The sequence below is a fragment of the Chlorocebus sabaeus genome, chromosome 20 (assembly GCF_047675955.1).
Source record: "Chlorocebus sabaeus isolate Y175 chromosome 20, mChlSab1.0.hap1, whole genome shotgun sequence".
NCBI lineage: Eukaryota > Metazoa > Chordata > Mammalia > Primates > Cercopithecidae > Chlorocebus > Chlorocebus sabaeus.
In genome coordinates, this window is record NC_132923.1 from 68,452,982 (window position 1) to 68,476,306 (window position 23,325).

General features: G+C 38.9%; 1 protein-coding gene across 1 annotated transcript; it reads left to right on the plus strand.

Moving 5' to 3' along the window:
* Positions 1–1,734: 1,734 nt before the first annotated feature.
* On the plus strand, positions 1,735–23,048 carry RPE65 (retinoid isomerohydrolase RPE65). Its single transcript, XM_007978338.3, has 14 exons — positions 1,735–2,082; positions 3,282–3,364; positions 4,803–4,953; positions 6,735–6,842; positions 6,946–7,087; positions 10,614–10,761; positions 11,999–12,080; positions 12,317–12,449; positions 12,559–12,698; positions 13,322–13,451; positions 19,983–20,097; positions 20,192–20,286; positions 20,393–20,504; positions 21,933–23,048. Exons 1-14 carry the CDS (start codon positions 2,072–2,074, stop codon positions 22,082–22,084), a joined length of 1,602 nt encoding a protein of 533 aa, XP_007976529.1. The 5' UTR covers positions 1,735–2,071; the 3' UTR covers positions 22,085–23,048.
* Positions 23,049–23,325: the final 277 nt, after the last annotated feature.

A 23,325-nucleotide genomic window follows, 5' to 3' on the forward strand; every position in this document is an offset into this window, starting at 1 on the left:
ATCTCTAGTCCAGTTTCATCTCTAGCTATTTTCCCACCTTACGTTAGCCTCTAGACTTCTGTAAATTCTACAAGCTGTGCCTGAACTCTTCTACCTGCCCTTTGACTGGCTAACTTTTATATATTTATCCTGTCTCAGCTTAGATACTTCCTTTTTTTCCTGGAGCTTCCTAATGCTAGTATCAATATTATTCCTGGGTGGTACCACAGCATCCTACAGTGATGAGGAGGAGGGGGTCTAGATCCTTCCTTTTCTGGGTAAAGGGTGGAAGCAGTGTGGATTGTTACCATGGTGTGTTCTAATATCCATGTGTCACTATGCCCTTGTTCTTTGTGTCTTCACATCTCCTCCTGTTGCCTTTTAAAGCACTTTCATAGTATGGGTTTTGCCTAATAAAGCATTCTCATAGCAAAAAAAATGTATATATGGTATTGTGCAAATAAATGCTCATTCCAAATTAGCGATATATTTATTGAAGTTTAATATTGTGTTTATGATACAGAAGTATTTGCTTTAATTATAAATAAAAATTTATTTTTTTATTGCTGTTTAAGAAGATTTGGATTATCCTTGTACTTTGAGGAGAAGTTTCTTATTTGAAGTATTTTTTTGGAAATAGGTCTTTTAACGTGCAAAGATGGATATTAATCTCCCATTCTAGCTCTCCAAGATTCAACAAAAGTGATTATACCCCCCAAAAAAATGATGGTAGTATTATATATAGTATTTATAGGCATAGGGTTCTTAGCTGCAAATAATGGAACTAACTCTAATAAAGCAGAATGCAAATATTTTAAATATTAGGGAGGTAACAGAATCTCTGGGATGGCTAAAGGATGGAGCTTGGAGGCTACCCAGTCAGTAACAATTTTCCAGGCTCCACTGTGGAATGGAGACACTACAATTGCCCTGGGTGGGCAGAGATATTATGGAAACTGATCCCCAGGTGCTACCACTAGGACTTCTACCACTGTCCCTAATGGGTGGAACCCATCACATGCCTATGCCCTCACTGTAAGGAAATGAAGTATTGTTGTGTATCTTGGGAAGCACTTGGATTAATTGTTATACAGTTTTGTTGAAGAAGACCCCTAGGGTAAGTAGCCATAACTACTAACTGAATTTAAAATTGTTAATGAGTTTCTCAAAAAAATATTAAGGTTGTCAGCTGGCATAGTATATATCTTCCCTATTTTCCAAGGACTTCTTTGGGCAGCACCATGTCTGCGCTGGCAAACAACTGAGACTTAATGAAAGAGTGTGGAGATATGAATGAATTAGTGCTGTATACTCTCTGAGTGCCAAATATATACCAATGGACAATAAGTTCAGGCAGAGAACAGACAGGCATTAGTGACAAGCAAAGATATGCGGAATTTCATTCTCAGCAAATCAAAAGTCCTCAACCTGGTTGGAAGAATATTGGTACTGAATGCTATCAATAAGGTGGCCAGAGAGGGTTAGAGGTGCACAATGTGCTTCCATAACATTCTATACTTCTCCAATCTCAGCACTAATCAAAAGTTGTTGAATAGTTTGTTTCCTGTAACTCTTACAGAGTTATAAGATCTGTGAAGACAGGGACAGGCACAATATCCATCTCTGTCTGGTTCATAGATAGTATGTTTATAGATATTTTTAAACATAGGTGAGTGAATGAATGAGGGTGAGAATGAAGGCACAGAGGCATTACAGGGAGGTGGGCCCCAGAGAATTGTGCCAAGGTCCAGTGGGGTGACTGGGATCAGCTCAGGCCTGACACTGGCCACTCCCACCCGGGTCCTTTCTTTCTAATCTGTTCTCATTCTTCTTGGGAAGGATTGAGGTCTCTGGAAAACAGCCAAATAACTGTTATGGGAACAGCAAGCCCAAATAAAGCTCAAGCATCAGGAGGATCTGAGAGCTGAAAGCAACTTCTGTTCCCCCTCCCTCAGCTGAAGGGGTGGGAAAGGGCTCCTAAAGCCATAGTTCCTTTTAGGGGATTTAGAAGGCATAAAAAGGCCCCTGGCTGGGAACTTGCTTCTTCATTCTGCAGTTGGTGCCAGAACTCTGGATCCTGAACTAGAAGAAAATGTCTATCCAGTAAGTATTTCTGGGAGACTTTTTTAAAACACCTTAGTGGATTCATGATAAATGTGCTATTTCAAGAGCTCCTGAAGAGAAGGCATTGATTAATGATATGTTTAGGAAAGACCCTTAAAGTTTGGTGGCGACATTTTTTCCTGCGTATGTATTAAAGCAACTCTTTGGAATTCAGGTCCAAATTATGGGGGATTTGTGTGACTTAGCCCAGGGTTTGGAAGCAGTCTTGAGTATGGGGATTTCAGACAGACTCGGGCTCCACTTCTTGCCCAGTCATTTCCTAGCATGTGACTTTGGACAAATTACCTAACTTTTTAAGTCTAGCTTTTCCCGTATATAGAAAGATGTCACAATAGCTTTTACTCCATTATGTTACTGTGAGATTTAAAAGAGCTAATACCATGCAAAGTTCTTTTTATGGTATGTAGGACATAGTAATTGCTGAGTAAAAGGTAATTATTATAATTGAGTCTGGTCACAGATTCCACTCTTTTAAGTTATAAAATGAAACTGAACAGAGGAGGTAGAAAATAAACAAAAATAAAGAACCTGAATCTCCTGGTCTGACTATGATGAAAACGTACTGTAGGTCTTGGGGACTGGTAGAAAAATGAGATCATGGGGAAAAATTATGGTATAATATGAGTGAATAATGAAAGATGAGGTACCTGACCCAAAAAGTTGTCATCTCCCAACCCCTAGGAAGGAGATAAATGAGTCTCTCCTTGAGGCAAGAAAAATCAATGATGCAGTGAGCTGAGCATGTTGATAGGGTGGGAGAATACTGTGGGAAGGACCCTGTTTAGTAACAAATTTTAGGAAGTGAAGTGATGGCAGTAGGATTGATTGATTTGTCTTCCAAAGTAAGGAAAAACTGCAGAGGACAGGATTAAGTTCACTGTGACCATTGACATTAAAAGAGAGATCATTTCTTTTGACATCAGAGCAGTGATCTGGGACCCCCTTCCATACCTGAGTAGTCTTCCCCACCCCCAGCCTCATGTGCTCCTCTCTCCCCCGTCCCCCCTTCCCCGGCTCCTGCCCCTCCATCCCCTCCACCAACCGGCTGAAACTAGACTGGCAGGAGAGAACAGGCTTTGAGCCAGCCCTAGAGTGCCTTGTCTCCTGCAGCTCTGCTTCTATCTCTGCGGACTTTGAGCGTCAACATGGGCTTCTCCCTTATTCTTCCACTATTTCAGGGTCGAGCATCCTGCTGGTGGTTACAAGAAACTGTTTGAAACTGTGGAGGAACTGTCCTCGCCGCTCACAGCTCATGTAACAGGTTGGTCTCACCCATCTTGAAACCATCCTCTTTTATGTCAAAGTCTCTCTTCTCTGGCTTCCTATTCCTTGGCATCTCTCAGTGCAGACTCCCCCTGTGGGTCACAGGGAGAGAGATCAGGTGGTTTGGGCTTTTTATAGCAAGAACCCATTTTCTTTCATTTGCCTTTACTTTATTTCTCTAATGTAGAAAAACGCTACCTAATTGGAATTCCGTAAGGATCAGGATTACACCTTTGTCATCTTCAAACTGTCAGTGCCTAGTTCAGTGCCTGACACATAGTAAATGTCCTATAAATGTCTATTCCATAGGTGTCTGAATAAATGAAGGTCCAGTGACAAGCACCTGGGAATGTGAAAGGGTGGTGGGTTTCATGCCCATCTTATTAGAGGAATGTTGGTTCTGCTGGGAGGCAGATGTAGATGCTAACCTAGCTCTATCATTTCACTGTCTGTGAATCCTCTAAGTTACTGCAACCTTCTGAGCCTCAATTCCCTTATCTACAAAAGCCCAAAATTTACCTCATGAGGATTTTGTGAAAATTAAGTAAAGTGATATAAATAGAATGATTCACGCAATATCCAACACAAAGTGATCAATAGACAGTAATTATTACTATCAGTATCATTATTAGCTATAGGAAATAATCCATTTGCTTGAAAAAATTCACTGGTAAGAATCAAGGAAACACTGCCAAGCACTGCCCTTCTCAAAGGATAAATCTACCTGGGTTTTTAGGGACAAACCTAACTGTGAAAGCTGAGAGGCCTTAAGGACTCTCTTGGGTACCCCACATTTTGCAGATGAGGACACTAAGGTCCAGAGATGACATGTGAGCTGATCCTAAACCAGAAGTCAGGTCCCTGACATCCAACCCTGTGGACTTCCTGCTACAGCAGATTGACTTTCATCCAGGCAGTAGCTCACACTCACAGAGGGACATAGCTCTAGATTTTAAAGAGCCAGGATTCCTGTTTATTCATTTAAAAAGTTTTTTTTTCTATAGACACATCTTTTTAAAATATATTTATTCCCGTTCTTAATCCATCCTTCTACTCCTCACTCTACTAAAATATATCAAGAAATTTGAAAATCTTCTTCAAAATGAGATGGCAAAAGGCAAATGGATTGGTGTTTGGGGAGATCTAGGTGGAGAGTCCCTGTCCTTTCAAGATGCTCCTCCCTCACTCCTTCTAACCCTTTATCCACACTCTGGGGCGTCACCACATTTCCCACAGTGTGGTCTCCTAGTGAAGGAGAGTCAAGTCAGCAGACATTTTCTCGGTGCTGTCCAGCGCGAGGGCTGGGAATGAAAATCACTGCCAGCTCTATGAGGAAGAAGCTGCCCAATCAGGCTGCTGATACACTCTGCCTTACCAAGGACAAGCCCAGCCCAAGGCAGGGATAAGAAGCAACATTCTGTCTCCCCTCATCATAGGCAGGATCCCCCTGTGGCTCACCGGCAGTCTCCTTCGATGTGGGCCAGGACTCTTTGAAGTTGGATCTGAGCCATTTTACCACCTGTTTGATGGGCAAGCCCTTCTGCACAAGTTTGACTTTAAAGAAGGACACGTCACATACCACAGAAGGTAAAGCAGCACTCCGTGCCCCTCCTCTTCCCCTAAGTAGGGCCTAGCTCAGCTCCTCCTCCCATGTGAGTTTTAACCTCTGGACCCAGGAGGCAACCTATATACGCACTTTCTCAGAATGTACCTGGGCCAGTGTGTCTGCATGGACATGAGGGAACACTATCATGGAATAAAGGAGAAGCTAAAGCCTAGGGCTTTGGGGTCCAACATGCATGACTTTATACCCTGTATTCAACAGACATGACTTGCCTGGGGTAACCTTTGGCAAGATGTTGACCTCCAATTCTTGGTTTTATAATTAGTAAAATGGGAGAAATAATAGAATCTACCTCATACATTCATTACAAGCATTAAATGAGAGCACAGTGTCTAGCACACACAAAGTACTTCATAATAATAGCTATTGTGATGCTTGTTATTATTATTAAACCATTGGCCATCTTGATTCCTTTTTCTTTTTATAAAATTGGAAAGGCCACTGGTAAGGAGGTGGGAGGCTGCCACGAAGTAGTGAAGGACAAAGCATGTCACAATGATACCAGAAAGAGAAGTTTTCTGAAAACAAGAGATTATTGAAGCTCTAAATCGTCATTCCAGGAAACCCCTGTTAACGAAGTATTAACAAATACTTTGTCTTCTGCTTTCACGTTCAAGCCTATTAGTGGCTTTGTTGATCACCACAGATTTCAGGCATTTTGACAAGACCTATAAAGAAACAGTGAAAGGGGACTTGAAACAGGACAAGTTGTGTGATAATAGAAGAGAAACAGATGATGCCAAGCAGAAATGTAGCCAGGAGAGCTTAGTGTGGAGTTCAGATAAAGCTTCATATACCTTCGACAGACCAGGGCACTCTTTCTTCTTCATAAAAGTGTGACTGGGCGTGTTGGCTCACATCTGTAATCCCAGGACTTTGGGAGGCCGAGGCAGCTGGATCACTTCAGGTCAGGAGTTCAAGACCAGCCTGGCTAGCATGGTGAAACCCTGTCTCTACTACAAATACAGAAAAATTAGCCAGGCGTGATGGTGCATGCCTGTAGTCCCAGCTACCTGGGAGGCTGAGGCAAGAGAATAGCTTGAACCCAGGAGGCAGAGGTTGCAGTGAGCAGAGGTTGCGCCACGGCACTCCAGCCTGGGTGACAGAGTAAGACTCTGTCTCAAATAAATAAATAAAAGTACAAAATCAGATTTTAACTAGCTGTCCACATGAGAAATCCTGGACAAGGTATGCTATCTACTCTAAGACCTGTCTGGGCAAGAGATAGAATTCAAAAACACTTAATTTTTAAAACAAAATAAATGTTAAAATTGAAGAAAAACATAAAAGAGACAGAGAGAGATTGAGAAGAATATAATTCAGCACACCATGTCTGGAATTTCCCTAGTAAGTTTAGGTTGACAGGTTGTAGGTGATGGGGGTAGGGGGTCCTATGTGAACTTCCCCCAGGGCTGCATGGCGTGATACAGAAAGTTCATGCTGTCCAGCTCTGACTAACTAGGATTCTAAACCAGCTTGGCTACATATGCCAACCACTTAACTCCTCTGAACCTCAATTTCCTCATCTGTGTGGTTTAGAAGACAGAAATGTAAACTCGTGGGACATAGTGTCTGCCCTGCTTGGTCACCCCAAGAAAGTGAGCTAATAAAACCCTTTATTCTTCATGTTGTGCATTTATGATTGTGACTTGATGAGGACACATAGAATGGTCATTCTAAGCTCCACATGGGCTGTACGGATTGCTCCTGTCTATACCCTTCCTTATGTTTCAATGTCCTTCAGGTTCATCCGCACTGATGCTTACGTACGGGCCATGACTGAGAAAAGGATCGTCATAACAGAATTTGGCACCTGTGCTTTCCCAGATCCCTGCAAGAATATATTTTCCAGGTTACTGAACCCAAACTGAATGTTACTCAAGACATTTTACATTAGCCCTTTTTCTCTCATGGCTTGACAATTACTGGACTGAAAAATTCATTTGCTTCTACAGGTTTTTTTCTTACTTTCGAGGAGTGGAGGTTACCGACAATGCCCTTGTTAATGTCTACCCAGTGGGGGAAGACTACTACGCTTGCACAGAGACCAACTTTATTACAAAGATTAATCCAGAGACCTTGGAGACAATTAAGCAGGTAGGACACAGTGCTAGGTGATGTTCGAGAATTTAGAATTTGGAACTTAAAACTAAATCAACATAAATTATTCATGCTGTGAATGTTTGATTCTGACTTGATAAGGACACACAAAATGACCATTCTGAGCTCCAAATGGACTGCACTGATTGCCTCTGTCTATGATGCTTTCCTGCAATTGGTGCAATTTGGTGAAAAGAGCATGAGAGCCAGATTAAGTTTCAAATCCTAGCGTTGTCAACAATGACTAGCTATTTGACATAGGACAAACATCGTTTCTTCATCTATAAATTTTTAAACACTTACATGGATTGGAGAAAACCCATATAAAATGCCTAATATATTCATTCATTCATTCATGACATAAATATTTATTGAGTGCTTTCCATATTCAGAATTTATGCTAGATGCAAGGGATAGATCAATGAGTAGGATAACATGGTCCCTGTCTTTCATAGCTTTTATAAGGTAGCATGAACCTGGTAAATACTGGGTGCTCAAGAAATTATAGCTACTGATACTGAAAATCATGCTATTTATGGTTCTAGGCAAGTATGTTGCACTAATTTGCCCCTTCTTATAGATACTTCTTATGAGAAATAAAGCTATATCTTGAATGAAATAGCATAGAAAAAATTTCAGCAATATTAGGAAGTGACAAATTTTACTGAGAACTTAGGGAATCTCAATGCAGCAGTCTTTAGATACACATTTTGAACCAATATTTATTAAGATACACCTATTTACAAGGCATTGTTCTTGTCATCAGGTGACTTAATGGCTTATCAAATATATAACTGTAATAGGACAAAGAATATGATGAGTCTTTTAAGAAGGAAAATCTTTTAAGAAAGCACAAATACTAAAGGAATAACTTCTGGAAATAGTTGGCAATGCAAGGTGGGACAGGTGAAAGAAGGTTTAAAGGGAAAGGTTTTGGGCTGGAAGTTGAACGAGAGGTATGACTTCAGGGAATTTAGAGGAAGGATATGCTAGACGGAGGGGGTAAGGCGATCAAAGGCATAGAGGTAGAAGGTGTTCATGAAAACTGGAGAACAATGTCCTTTGACTAGACTTGCAGCATTTCTCAGTGGAGGTACTAGTATGACATTAGACAGGGGGTGACTCATCATTATGGGGACGTCCCCACACATGGGAGAGGTTTGGCATCCCTGGCCTCATCCACCAAACACCAGTCATGTTTTCAAACATTGTACCAACCCAAAATGCTCCTGACATTTCCATATCTTCCCCTAGCAGGCAATAACACTCCCAGTGGAGAACTGGTTGCCTAGAGTAGTTAATGTCAGAGGAATAGCGAGACACAGGGTAGGATGAAACTAAAAGCTTGAATAATTGGCTAAACATTTGGAATATGTTGTTTAGCTAATGGGAAGCTACTGAAAGTTTTTGCTCAAAGAAGTAATATGAGTAGGGCTATACTTTAAGATGTTTATTTGGGGAGCCATGTGTGAGCTATATGGGAAGGTAAAAGAGATACAGTATAGCTGGGAGACCAAGAGGTAAAATTGAAGGCCAGAACCACAAACGCAGTACTGGTAAAAATAAGAAGAAAAAAAATAGTCTCAATATTGAGTCTCAATAGCACAAGTTGATCTATAATTCTCAACAGACTATTTACTGCGTCTTAACATATACTCCCCATAGCCCTTTCTTGTTTATGCTGTGTGTGCAACCATGCACAAGTGTGAGTGTAGCTCCTTTAGAGAAGAACAAAAGCTGAGTTTCTAAGTCATTCCTTTGACTTTAACAGGGAATCTGTATTACAATTACATGGTATTTTAATTAGAAATATAGAAGCTATGGTATGGCTCCAGAGTAGACTTTATTAGGAAGGGGTCAGGTTCCATTGTTACTAGCAGTGTAAAAGGTAATTTTAAAAATGTGAAATTTTTTATTGTTTACCGTTATTAACCAGTGCCTTTGCCTCCAGACTGATTCCCTTAAATACAATTTATTTAAGGCAGCAGTAGGAAATTTTAAAATGTAAATATGAAATTATTACTCCACCTAGGGAATCCATTAACTTCCCAAATAAAGTCCAAGTGAAGGTCTTTGTGTCTGGCCCACTCTTATTTCCCCTCCTCTATGCGTGCTCTTCATGGTAGCAGGTTAAATGACTGGTAATTGCCAAACAGCACACATTATTTCACAAGTCTATGCATTTACGGTAGGCATTTACATTAGGATTCCCACTCCCTGGAACACACTGTCATCTTGCTCCACTTGGCTAACTCTACTCACCTTTCAAACATTGGTTGGAGTCATGTTTCTCAGGAAAACTGCCTAATCCCTCGGTCTGGACTAGATGGTGCTTCTCTATGACGCCATTGCACACTCGCAGTGCTTTATGCCAGCTTATTGGTCTAATGCAGTGCTGCCAATAGAACTTTCTGCAATAATGGAAATGCTCTATAACTGTGCTATCCCGGTGTTATTAAGCACTTGAGATGTAGCTAATGTGACTGAGGAGCTGAATTTGAAGTTCTATCTAAAAATTAGTGGTCACTATATTAATAGAACAGCACGGGTCTAGAATGAAGTTCTTGAAAGCAAAGATCTTCTCTTTCCTGGGCCCTGGTACAGTACAGTACCTGGCACATAGTGAAAGCCCAGAGCATTTGATAAATGATTGATTGAATAAATGAGTATCTTGCTTATTATTTAAATAAGTGTGCTAAAATGTCCTATGCTTTAAAAAAATCCCCCAAATTAATTGGAAATAATTTATAAATATATATTCCATTAATTATTCATTCAATAAATCTTTACCAAGTAGGTCCCAGGTAGAAATCTAGTGCTGATTTATCTAGCTCTTTATCCTTAAACAAGACACTTGAGCTCTCTGAGACCTCAATTTATCCTTCTGCAAACAGAGATTTGTGTTACATTTGCAGTTCTAAACTTCTTATGAGACATAAAATTGAATTAAATGCTGAATGTTTTGCCTGAAATGTTTATATTTAATTAAAAGAGATCCATGGTTCTCCTAAAGTCTATTTAAATTAAGACTTTCTATACTACATGAAGCTTGAAGTCCCTTTCAGTTCCAAACTCATATAGTACTGCGTGCAAGACACATAGTTGGTATTTACACAGTATCATACAAAATTGCCATTTTTTGAAATCAACAATTTTTGGATATTAGCAATTTTATACAATTAAATCTAATACAATAATAAGTGTATAAAAAAGTCTGAAGACTCAAACTTATGGCTTGAGGTCAATCTGCATATACTAAAAGTAACTAACCAGAGCCTTGTATAGTACACATCAGATAAAGAGATGTCACAGGTAACTCCAGATTCAGACATATGAGGGGCAGTGTGTTCTGCATGAAGGTGGGAACTCAAGGTGAAAGAGGGTAGAATCCAGAGAGATGAGAAGAAAGAGAAAGTGCACTTAGGGTGAGAGTTCAAGGGGTAGTGGTGACCTCAGACCTAGGGACAAAGGTATAATGTATCTTCCTTCTCTCAACGGGAGGACATTCACTTTACTTCCGTAGGTTGATCTTTGCAACTACGTCTCCGTCAATGGAGCCACTGCTCACCCCCACATTGAAAATGATGGAACCGTTTACAATATTGGTAATTGCTTTGGAAAAAATTTTTCAATTGCCTACAACATTGTAAAGATCCCACCACTGCAAGCAGGTGAGTTTACCAATCTGTCCTCTTCTGAAAACAAGTATCTGTATTGTGAGAAGGTTACTGTGTTGTGAGAAAGATCAGAATATCAGAATAGCATTTTGTGCATACTTAAATTACTCTCAGATTTCAGAAATATTGCCCTCACCCCTACCCTCTAAGGGTCCTAATGCCCAAGGGCATCATATCAAAGGATGACAACTTGAAAATATAGAAAGCAAGTGTCCAAGTTCTCTTCTAGAGTTTAAAAATGTAGTGTGTATATATACATATATATACACACATAATATATATATATATGGATTTGATCATATACAATTTGGATTCATACTTAGCAAACATTTATTGAGCACTTATCCATGTGCTAGGCAAAACTAAATTAAATAAGCATGTATGTGTGCATAATAGCATACATACACATATGAGAGTGTACTAAGTATGTTGTGCTTACTTCCCAAAACTACAAACAAATCTATTAACTCATATAAATACTATAGAAAAAAAACTACAGCAAAAAGGAGTGTACCCAAGAATTCTCCATTCATTTTCCATTTATTGCCAGGTTCATTGTTCACCACCTTGATGATGGAATTACTTGAATGTATACAGATTTTTGTTTAGTATTATTTAGTACAGTTCTTAAAGTATAGTTCTCGGACCAAGACCATCACCTAGGAAACCGTTAGAAATACAAATCTTGAGCCCTGTCCAGGGCAGATTGAATGAGAAATTGGGGGAGTGGAGCCTGCAATCAGTATTTTAAGAAGCTCTTTATGTGATTCTGATGCACACTAAAGTTTGAGGACATTCACTTACTAGTGAGTAAATTTTAATGTGTGTTAAGAATTACTGCACAGGGCTATTGACACAAACCCATCTAAACTATATCTTTTGGGCATCTTAAGATGTTGCAAAAGGCATTTTGCCCATTCTGAGGTTTTTTCCCTACTCCCCTGACTTAAAACCCACCTCCAGCTATTACAAGATGTGACTCCACTATACTCCGCTTGCCACACCCTATTTGAATGCACGTTTCCAAATCTGCTGCTATTTGGATTTTCCTGGGTGATTTTGCAGCGTCACATGAAATTTCACTAAGAAGTGCAAATGATGGAGAAAATGAAAATAACCTCTCTAAAACAATCAAAATGTGTTTCTTTGCCTGTATAAGCTGTTCTAAATGCTTTGTACTAAAAAAAAATAAGAGGCTGTTCCAAAGCCTTTTAAAACCACTTTATTTCAGACAAGGAAGATCCAATAAGCAAGTCAGAGATCGTTGTACAATTCCCCTGCAGTGACCGATTCAAGCCATCTTACGTTCATAGGTAACTTGAAGGCCTGCTATGAATCTTCAGGAAAACTCAAGTTTAAAGATTTGCTTTGCCTACCTTTGATATCAATCCTGATCACAATTTTTTTTTCAGAAAACTAAATTTAAACATAATTAATTTCATGTAGGCACTGTTGATTCTTGTAACTGAGCATACCGCATGTATACAAATTTGTTTGTGACTTGAGAATCAGCCCTTTCATTCACAAGCCCATTTGTGTTTCTGAACAGTTTTGGTCTGACTCCCAACTATATCGTTTTTGTGGAGACACCAGTCAAAATTAACCTGTTCAAGTTCCTTTCTTCATGGAGTCTTTGGGGAGCCAACTACATGGATTGCTTTGAGTCCAATGAAACCATGGGGGTAAGTCTTAGATATATTTGTTGAGCTTGTGATTCTGAAGAAGGTGTGTTTAATAATGTACACTTTTTTCCTTTCTAAATGCATCAAAATATTTTCCTCATTTTTCAAGGTTTGGCTTCATATTGCTGACAAAAAAAGGAAAAAGTACCTCAATAATAAATACAGGACTTCTCCTTTCAACCTCTTCCATCACATCAACACCTATGAAGACAATGGGTTTCTGATTGTGGATCTCTGCTGCTGGAAAGGGTAAGAAAGGATACTGGATAAATGCGACATCTCCCATTGTTCCTGGAAATTAGGGGCTTTTATGGGGATGCTGCTCTCAATCGGAATCACATCTAAAATAGCAAGAGGTATGCGAGAGTCAAAAATGTAATTGAGAAAGTAGCAGGGACTTTAGGTAATCTGAACATCAAAGCTGTGGTTAATGATTGAAAACTAATTGGGTCCACGAACCCCACCTGAAAACAAAAGATTCTGTGACCTCAGAGGTGAACTTAAACTTGACAAAATCACTGGGGAAACTTGAGCCCCATCCTCTCTGAGAAGGGAGAAAAAGGCTTGCGTTTCTCAGACTAGCCAAGTCACTAAAAAGACAAGAGCCCCTAAAGACACAAACAGAATGGTGACAGGAAAGCAGAACGGAAAATATCTCAAAGCTGCTGTTACTTAAACAAATCCATTAAGCCGGTTTCTTTATTTTCATCCAGTGTGGGCAGGAGGAAATGATCTAATACACCTGGCTCAATAGCAGTTTCTGGGTTGTAGAATAAAGAACAGGCAGGCACTTGTGCTTAAAAAGGCATGAATCATCTCTCTAAAATTATTTGTAATTGCCTGTGCTCATGTTTGACTTTTTATTTTTGCAGATTTGAGTTTGTTTATAATTACTTATATTTAGCCAATTTACGTGAGAACTGGGAAGAGGTGAAAAAAAATGCCAGAAAGGCTCCCCAACCTGAAGTTAGGAGATATGTACTTCCTTTGAATATTGACAAGGTAACCTGCTTCTCCACAGATTTCAAATTTAACCAGAATGTTTCATCTCTCTCAGGAATTGTCCTCCTGCCTCATGTTTATACATAAAGTCTTGAAATTTGAGAGCTAGAAGGAGCTTTAAAAATAATTAAACTTCCTTCATTTTACAAATGAAACTAAAGCTCCGAAGAGTAATGTGACTTAGCAAAAGCAACTACAGCAGAGCCAGGATAAGAACCAGGTTTTTTGATTCTAAATCTGCTGTTCTTGTATCAACAAAATTGTCTTTAAAATATACTTCCTCGGTGAATAGTGCAGATCCACTGATTCCTATGATACTTTATCAATAATATAAATACTTTAAATAATTTTGAGATGAAGCATCAAAAAGTACCCTCGTAGGGAAATCAGTTCATTGTTTTGGTTTTCTATAAATCTTCTGAAAAATAATGCTAGAGGTTAAAAATCATTACTAACAATAGACAATCATCTCTTTATTTCTACTTTTTTCTTCCCTGTATTTAGAGACTATCTTTTTAGAATAACCAGAGTAACATCTAGAATTTGTAGTGTGATGGAAATACCAGTAAAAATCAATAAAATATAATTCTAACATATAGATATGTGAATATATGCTTTCTTTTACATCTATTTGCTCCCTGGTTGCACAAAAGGGGTTATTGAAACAGCTACATGGAATGTAAAACTTCGTACCAAAGGCTTAGGTATGGTGTTGTAGAAAATAAACTCAATTTAGAACCAAACACCACTGCTCTTAAGCAAGTTTGTAAGCTCTGTGAAGAATGAGAAAGAGGGAGGAGATTGAGGTTGAGTGTTACAGACAGGCAAAAGGGCTTCTATAAAGGCAAGAAGGAGTTAAACATGCAAGATTTCATCTATAAATATAAAGTAGTTGCTGAGGTTGGTTTATTTAGGGGTGTAGGGGAGATGGGTATTGGGCAGAGAGACTGGAAAGATAGGTTGGAGCAATATTGCAATGGGCTACATAAGCCTTTGAGTGTTGTATAAATAAATGGAGCCATTTAAATATTTTAAGTGTGTATTTTAAGTGTATTTTAGGACATGATTAGATCTGTGATTCAGAAAGTTTACTCAGGCGGCATCACAGACGACAGACTGGAAAGTGAGGAGTCTAGAGTAGAGGCTAGAAGCCCTATTACAGGATTAATGCAATGAGGCAAATAAAAGGGAATAAGTATCTGAGTTAAGAAAATGGTGACTGAGAGATGAAGATGCAAAGCTGAGAAATATTTAGGCAGCAAAATCAACAGCAGTTGGTGTCTAATTACATGTGAGGGGTAAGAGAGGAAGGAGTTCAGGATGCCTTCAAGATTTCCACCCTGAGCAGTAGAGTGAATGATGGTATAATTCACTGAACTGAAAACACAGAAGTAAGAGGAGCCGGGCCAGGCGCGGTGGCTCACGCCTGTAATCCCAGCACTTCGGGAGGCCGAGGCGGGTGGATCACCTGAGGTTGGGAGTACAAGACCAGTCTTATCAACATGGAGAAACCTCATCTTTACTAAAAGTACAAAATTAGCTGGTCATGGTGGTGCATGCCTATAATCCCAGCTACTCAGGAGGCTGAGGCAAGAGAATCACTTGAACCCAGGAGGCAGAGGTTGCGGTGAGCTGATATCATGCCATTGCACTCCAGCCTGGGCAACAAAAGCGAAACTCCATCTCAAATAAATAAATAGAAGTAAGAGGAGCTAGCTTGTAGAAAAAAAGAGTACATTTTACTTTACAGATGTTAATTTGAAAGTACTCACTAGCCATCTTAGCAAAGCATTCCATAGGCAGCTGCTATACATGGATCTGGAGCTCCAAAGAAAGGTCATGGAGAGAGATCAGTCTGGGTACCTTAAGGATTTTTGCTTTTCCCTTAGGAAGCATATCACTGACATGTAGTTGAGTGTCCCCAAAATACTCGCCAAATGAATAAGTCAGTTTTTCAGTAAACTCTTATTTTGTTAGTAATGGTAAAAATCACAATCATCTTTAAATTAAGGAAATAAAAGAGGATCACTTAACTTAAATATTCACATTTCAAAATAAAGAAAAAGGAAGGATTTTTCTAACTGTATGGTTATCATTGCCTGAAGAAATATTACCCAATTACAGAATAGGGAGCTGTAGTAATGATAACAAATGTCTAACATCGTTTAATCTGTCTCCTCTTTCTTCTAATAGTTATTGAGTAGCCACTACAACAGGCATCACACTCTTTGTTTCAGTGGATACATAAAAGAACACACTTCTGGTTCTCATGGAGCCCATTACCTAGTGTATCAGAGAGAAAGAAGGCGAATCGGGAATAGCCATGCGTGTCAGCACAGGGGTAGTACTCTCAGGAGGGATAAATCAATGTATTAATAGCTAGTCAGATGATAGTGCAGGGGAGATTCATGGAACATAGTTACTTGCAATGGGCAGTAATATGGCAGGTGGAGATGGGATTGAGGCAAAACAACTGAAGACAGAAAGAACGGTTTGAGGACAGACAGAGAAGTGGAGAGGGACACACGCAGAGAGAATTGGCTATTATAATTGGTGGGAACATAGGCAAAAGTACTAGAGTAAATGGGATAAAAAGTTATAAAAGTACATTGTAATCTTAGAAGGCTTTAAGGCCAGGCTAAGAAATTTGCACTTTATTGAACTGGTAATGGGGAGACAGTGAAGGTTTTTAAACAAAAGAAAAGCCTTTAACTATTGGTATTGAAATGATAATAAAATATATAAGAATAGAGAGATGAGACTGCTAGCGGGGGCGGGGGAGGAATCATACTTTAGAATAGGTTTTTCAAAAGAAACATTTAAAATTTGCTTATTTAAAAAATAAGGAATTTGAAAGCCAGAGAATACTGAGAGAGAAGATAGCCAAGCACAGTAGCTCCAGAAAATACCCACGTGTAGAAAATGGTAGAAACAAGAGAAGCCAGAAAAAGAAACAAGAGCCACCAGAAGGCCCTAGTTCCCACTAAGAGAGAGTAATGTCACAAAGATGAGGGCAGGTGAGGGTTATACGGTGCTCACTGCTACAGATAAGTTGAAAAGGCTGAAGACTAAGAATGAAGCATTAGGTTTGGTGATCTCTAAGGGAATAGAGTGAGAAAGACAGAAGTCAGGTTTCAGGGCTCTTAAGGTAAGCAGTTGAGTATCTGGAAGCAGTTACTGAATGTACATTTTTAAAAGTTTGGCAATGAAGAGAAAAATAGAAAGGTCTTATGTCCCAGCTACTTAGAAGGCTGAGGCAGGAGGATTGCTTGAGTCCAGGAGTTCAAAGTTACAGTGAGCTGCATGCCATTGCAGTCCAGCCTGGGGAACAGAACAAGACCCTGTCTCAAGAAACAAACAAACAAAACAGAACAAGACCCCGTCTCAAGAAACAAACAAACAAACAGGAAATCTAATTTAACAAGAAAAATAAGCAAAATAGAACAAAGTAAAAAAATTCAACTTGAAACCACATAAATAATATATTAAACAGAGACATAGACATTTGTACTTACTGTATGCATGTACATAAATATGCATACATGTGCACACCCCTCGCTTCTTCCCAGCATCATCACTAAGTACCTCGAGTCCCTTATTTCACAAAATCTTGCAGAATCTTCTCCTCTATTGGCTCCCACCTCCTATCCTTTCCCTATTCTGAAAATCTTCCACTGTTTACTTTTAATTCTTAGTCCACCACCAGAAAAATCTCCTGTATTCTCTTCTTAGAATGTTCCTTTCACCTTCTTTTTTTAACCAAAATCTGGCTCTCTCCCCTAAGGACACCAGTCTCCCCAACAGTAATTTCCAGGGGAAGCAGTTTCTCTTCTGCACAAGGTACAGCCCTTTTACCACTTAGCCTGGAGTTGGGGTAGGTGTCCTTCCTCTTTGCTGTTTTCAGATCATTGTTCCCTCTATTCATCCTTAAAATTCCCCAAGTTTTCATCTCATTTTATCTAATCATATAGCCAAGTGATGTATGTGTGTGTGTGTATATATATATATATATCCCTCGTACCCTCGACTTTGCCAGTACTTAAGACTATACTCCTTCCATAATCTCAGTTGCAAGCATGACACACTCTGACCCTTTATCTTTCAACATCACTTGCCCTACTGCAATTTCCACCAGGAACTTCCAATCCATTGAACACAGTACTTTCTCACTCTCTCTCACTCCGTTGAGGATTTACCTTCTCTCCTCACTCAATTTAAGCTTTATGGTCAACAATTACAATCACTTTCTCATATAGACCTTCGTTTCCCTTGCCTTTTTCTTACTTTATCAAAGTCACTTGTCAAAACCACAACTCTAGTTAAATTCAACTCTCCACCCCCTCCATACTTACACCTCTGAGGCCGAACTAAGTGCAGACAAGGCACAATCATGTTAATTGGTCCAATTTTAGATGCATGACCACAAATCTTTCTGCTACATTTCCCTGCTTCACCTACTCTCTCACTTTGCTAGTTAAATATTCCACACCCTTCTCTCTTTAAACTTTTACCATCTCCCACTTCCCGCCTCCACACTCAGATGCAGCTGATGACTATGTTTCCTTTTTCTCTGAAACAAATGAAAGAAATCAGAAAGGAACCATAGACTTGCCACCATGTCTACCCACCCACCAGCAGCTGTACTCATACACTGAGTTATCCATCTTCCTATCCAGAGTTGATCTCTTTCATCCTCCTTCACCCTCTCAGGGAAATCACTCTCCCAATTCTCCCCGTCTTTCCTAGATCACCACTCTCCTACCCTTTTCAATGGATCAGTTTTATCAGGCTCTTACAAAATCCTTCTCTTGACATTTTTGCCCCAACCAGCTACCTTCTCATTCCTCATCTTGTTGGAAGGCCTTGGTTCTCCTATCTTCCATTTCTACACTCACTTGTTGTTAAATATTCATGCCTTATGCATTTACATTTTTAGCTTTTTCTTAAACTCAAGGTTCGTACCTGCTAGTGCCAGCTCCACATCTGCATTTGGATGTTCAATAGACATCTCAAGTCTAATAAGACAAGACCTGAACTTCTCATCTTCCCCCACCAAAAATTTACTCTACCTGTAGTTCCTATCTTTGTTGTGACATCAATCTTGCTTTGTTCAGGTCAAACACCTTGGTGTCATGCTTGATGCCTCTCTTACTTTCATGCCTCTTCCTCATCCCATATCTTATTTAACAGGAAATCTTCTTGACTCTGTCCTCTCCTTCTTCCACTTCTCACTAACTGCAATGCTACTAGCCTAGTGTGAACCATTGTTTTCTTTCAACTAGATTACTACAAGACAAACTGGTTTCCCTGATTCCACTCTTGGATCCTCCCTACTAACAAGTCTACCCTAAAAATAAATCATAGCATCTCACTCCTGTGCTGGAAACCCTCCAATGGCTTCCCATCACTCACTCACAGAGAAAGATCAAGTCCTCATAATTACCTACAAGGCTTTGTATAGCCTGGCTCATGACCTCTACACCTTCCTTTCTTACTCCCTTGCCCAGTCGATAGGATCCACACTGGACTCTCTGATGCTCCTCAAACAAACTCAGCATCCTCCTCCCTCAGGCCTTCACACAATTTGTTCTCTCAGCTTGAATGCTCTTCCCCAGATATGTGCATTGCTAAATTTCTCATCTTCTAAGAGTCTTGTCTCCACTGCCACCTGTTCAGAGACCTACCCTAACCATCTATTCAAATTTTAACCCACTTACTCTTCACATTTCTGATCTCCTTTCCTCTATTCTATTTTTTCTCCCCACATTTGTGGTATGTTATAAAATTTATTAATTACGTTTATTGTATATCTCCTTGAACTAGAATGTAGGCTTCAAGAGGACAGGGACTTCACTCTCCAAAATATCCCGAATGCCAAGAATAGAGTCTAGAACAAAATATCTAGTCAAGTATTTGATGAGATTATTAATAAGTAAATATGTGCTTAGAAAAATCTCATAGTGTCCATTGTTTTTATAAAACAATCAGAAAAATCATGTGTATGTGACAAGAGATCCTAGTAAACATATGGTCCAGTGGGTTTTTTTTTTCTTTTTGTCAACATAACTGTAAGGATTTTTTTTTTCAAGCAAAATCAAAATATATTCTAAGTGTGAAAGAGATATACATTCTTTCATCACTCAGGCAGTTGAAGTCTTCGTTGTTCTGCAGAAAAACATTAACTATTATTATTATCTTTTTTGAGATTTTTGTTTGGTTTTTGTTTTTTTGTTTTGCAGAGGCCTTTCTTTGGAGCCCTAAATTTTCTTCAAGGATGGTCTCATTTTACAGAAGAGAAATTGATGGCCTAAGAGGTTATGTGACTTTCCCAGTGATACATAGCCAGTGACTGACACAGGCACAGATAGCTTTCCCAGTCACATCCCAGGGTCCCTCATCTATAGCTTCCTGCAGTTCCTCCCTGCACGTTGACCTAAAAAAGAACTCAGGAGCCAAGGCTTAGGAAGTCTGCGTTTCTGGCTGTTTGAATTCTTTCCTGCTCATTGAGGTTTCTGTTGTCTTCTCTCCTAGGCTGACACAGGCAAGAATTTAATCACGCTCCCCAATACAACTGCCACTGCAATTCTGTGCAGTGACGAGACAATCTGGCTGGAGCCTGAGGTTCTCTTTTCAGGGCCTCGCCAAGGTGAGATGATCTAGAGGAAACCTCACACGGGAGTGAGCAAATGTTTCCTTCAGAGATATTAAGAGTTTTCCTATGCATGTGCTCTATTTCGTAGCGTTTGAGTTTCCTCAAATCAATTACCAGAAGTATTGTGGGAAACCTTACACATACGCATATGGACTTGGCTTGAATCACTTTGTTCCAGATAGGGTAATTAATCCTTCTTACTAATATTTAGACAGTGCTTTGAGTATATGCTAGTCAAGTAGAGCATATTGACTGATTGCTTGATTGATTTTTTCTTTCTCACAAACAGCTCTGTAAGCTGAATGTCAAAACTAAAGAAACTTGGGTTTGGCAAGAGCCTGATTCATACCCATCAGAACCCATCTTTGTTTCTCACCCAGATGCCTTGGAAGAAGATGATGGTAATGAAAGCAATTGTTGTGTCTGAATATTCTTCTTACTGCAGTTCTGTATGTTAGTTCATTAGGAAAGGAGTAAGGTTGATTATTCCGTAATACTAAAAAATGATCCTAGGCCGGGTGCGGTGGCTCACGCCTGTGATCCCAGCACTTTGGGAGGCCAAGACGGGCGGATCACGAGGTCAGGAGATCGAGACCCTCCTGACTAACACGGTGAAACCCCGTCTCTACTAAAAATACAAAAATTGGCCGGGCACGGTGGCGGGTGCCTGTAGTCCCAGCTACACGGGAGGCTGAGGCAGGAGAATGGCGTGAACTCGGGAGGCGGAGCTTGCAGTGAGTGGAGATCGTGCCACCGCACTCCAGCCTGGGCGACAGAGCGAGACTCCGTCTCAAAAAAAAAAACTTTAATACTATAAATAGAACAGTACCGTATAATTAAACTTATTTGAAAAGAATTTTCATCTTTTGATCAGGTCTTGTTGATTACCAGTAGAAAAAAAATGTCAAAGCACCATTTGGTGTCAGGATGGAGCATCACTGTCTGCTCTAGATGAGGGAGAGAAGGAAGAAAAAATGGCAACATGAATTCTAGGTTTTTGCCTTTCCTGATGAAGACATATTTCTAAAAAATAGTAATTCTAAGAAGAGAAGCTAAGTATTATAGCAGATACAAGAGAATGAGAAGGAAGCTCTGTGAATCATTTTCATCCGTTCTTTCAGTAAGCTAGGGCTTGAAAAAGACCCAGAGCCACACCAGCAACTCAAATACAGTAACTCAAATGACAAATCATCAGTGTTAACTACTTCTCAGCTGGGACAGGGAGATAGATTACAGTCTATGGGATTAAAATATGGAAAACTACAGAGAAATGAGATAAAGAATTGTAGAGCCATTTCACACTAAATGATTTTATATATCCAGTCAAAACTATAAAAGATTTGTTCTCATTTTGTTTGAAGGAAGTCAGCTTCCAGAACAATCTTAGAAATCATATATATGATATATCTTACTACTTTCAAAGTCTTTTAATACACACTTTTCATTTGATCATCACAGTTTTTACAGTATGTACAGCAGGTGCTATATTTTTATGTTACAGATAAGAACAGATCCATTTATTCAGTAAGTATTTAATGAGTACCTACTATGCTGTAGCCACTGTCATAGAATATTGAGATATAGCAGTGAGCAAGACAGACATGACACTCCCTTCTTAGAGCTTACAGTGTAGGTAGGGTACATAAAGAGTTTAAAAGACCTCTTTAGGTAGTCTCATGCCAGGTGGTACAAGAGTCAGAAAAAGAACTCAGGTCATATGGCTTTCTATATTTGTCAATGTAATACCTCCTATATTATTTCAATGACATTTAATCTATAGCTTGGGCTTTTAAAAACTCAATATTGCCTTATTTACTTCTGATAAACAGGTGTAGTTCTGAGTGTGGTGGTGAGCCCAGGAGCAGGACAAAAGCCTGCTTATCTCCTGATTCTGAATGCCAAGGACTTAAGTGAAGTTGCCCGGGCTGAAGTGGAGATTAACATCCCTGTCACCTTTCACGGACTGTTCAAAAAATCTTGAACATACTCTAGCAGGATATGGTTTTGGTAGCAAAACCAAGAAAATCAGCTTCAGGTCTGCAATCAAATTCTGTTCCATTTTAGCCTGCTATATGTCATGGTTTTAACTAGCAGATGCACACAATTTTGCAATGTTTTACAGAAAGCACTGAGTTGAGCAAGCAATTCCTTTATCAAAAAAAAAAAAAAAAAAAGCACATATTTAGATAATCATACTTCCTTTGTGAGACAGGCCATAACTGAAAAACTCTTAAATATTTAGTAATCAAATAGGAAATGAATGTGGACTTACTAAATGGCTTTTAATTCCTATTATAAGAGCATATTTTAGGTACCTATCTGCTCCAATTATATTTTTAACATTTAAAGACCAAAGTCCTCTACACTTGATTTATATTGTATGTGGCTTTGCTGAGTCAAAGAAGTATCATGCAATAAGGCTTAATTATTAAATGTCAAACCAAACTTTTTCTCAAACCAAGGACTATCATCTAAGAGTAATTGCAGTAATTATTTTGCATATATGTAACTGCTCAAAGATTATGAACCTTATAAATGTTAACCTTTCCACTTATTACAAGCAAGTACTATCATTTCTGATTTTATAATAAGAAAATCTATGTTTAATCAACTGAGGCCTCTCAACTAAATAATGTCTCAGAGATTAAGTTACATATTAAAAGCTATGTAACATAAAAGCAAGTACATATAGTAGTGACTATATTTTAAAAAAACAGAGCATAAAATACTTACAAATGTAATATTTACTTAAAATCAGATTATGGGATAATGTTGGGGGATTATACTTTATTGCATCTTTTTGTTTAATTATATTTAAGCATTGTGCAATCACTCGGGAAAAATATTAAATTATTAACATGCAGGTATTAATACACTTTAAGCCTTTTGTTTTTAAATTTCTTTTGTTCTAGAGATTATTTAAAAATAAATATTGACAAAAATAATGTTCTATATCTGAATTCTAGTATCTGTTTTATGCTCGAAAGCATTACATACCACGATGCCTAAGATGATCAACATGGTGTTTGACAAGGTAAAAACAGGTTGAAGGAACAAGCTAACCAGGGTACCTGATATATCCATTTGGTCTTAATTTAGATAAGATACAAACTTATTTTTTAAATTACAAATACTCAGTAAAGCATACTTTCAAAGGATACCTAAAAATACAAAAAAGTAGAAATTGCAAAGTAAAATCATCCAGAGCTCATCTAAGTTCAA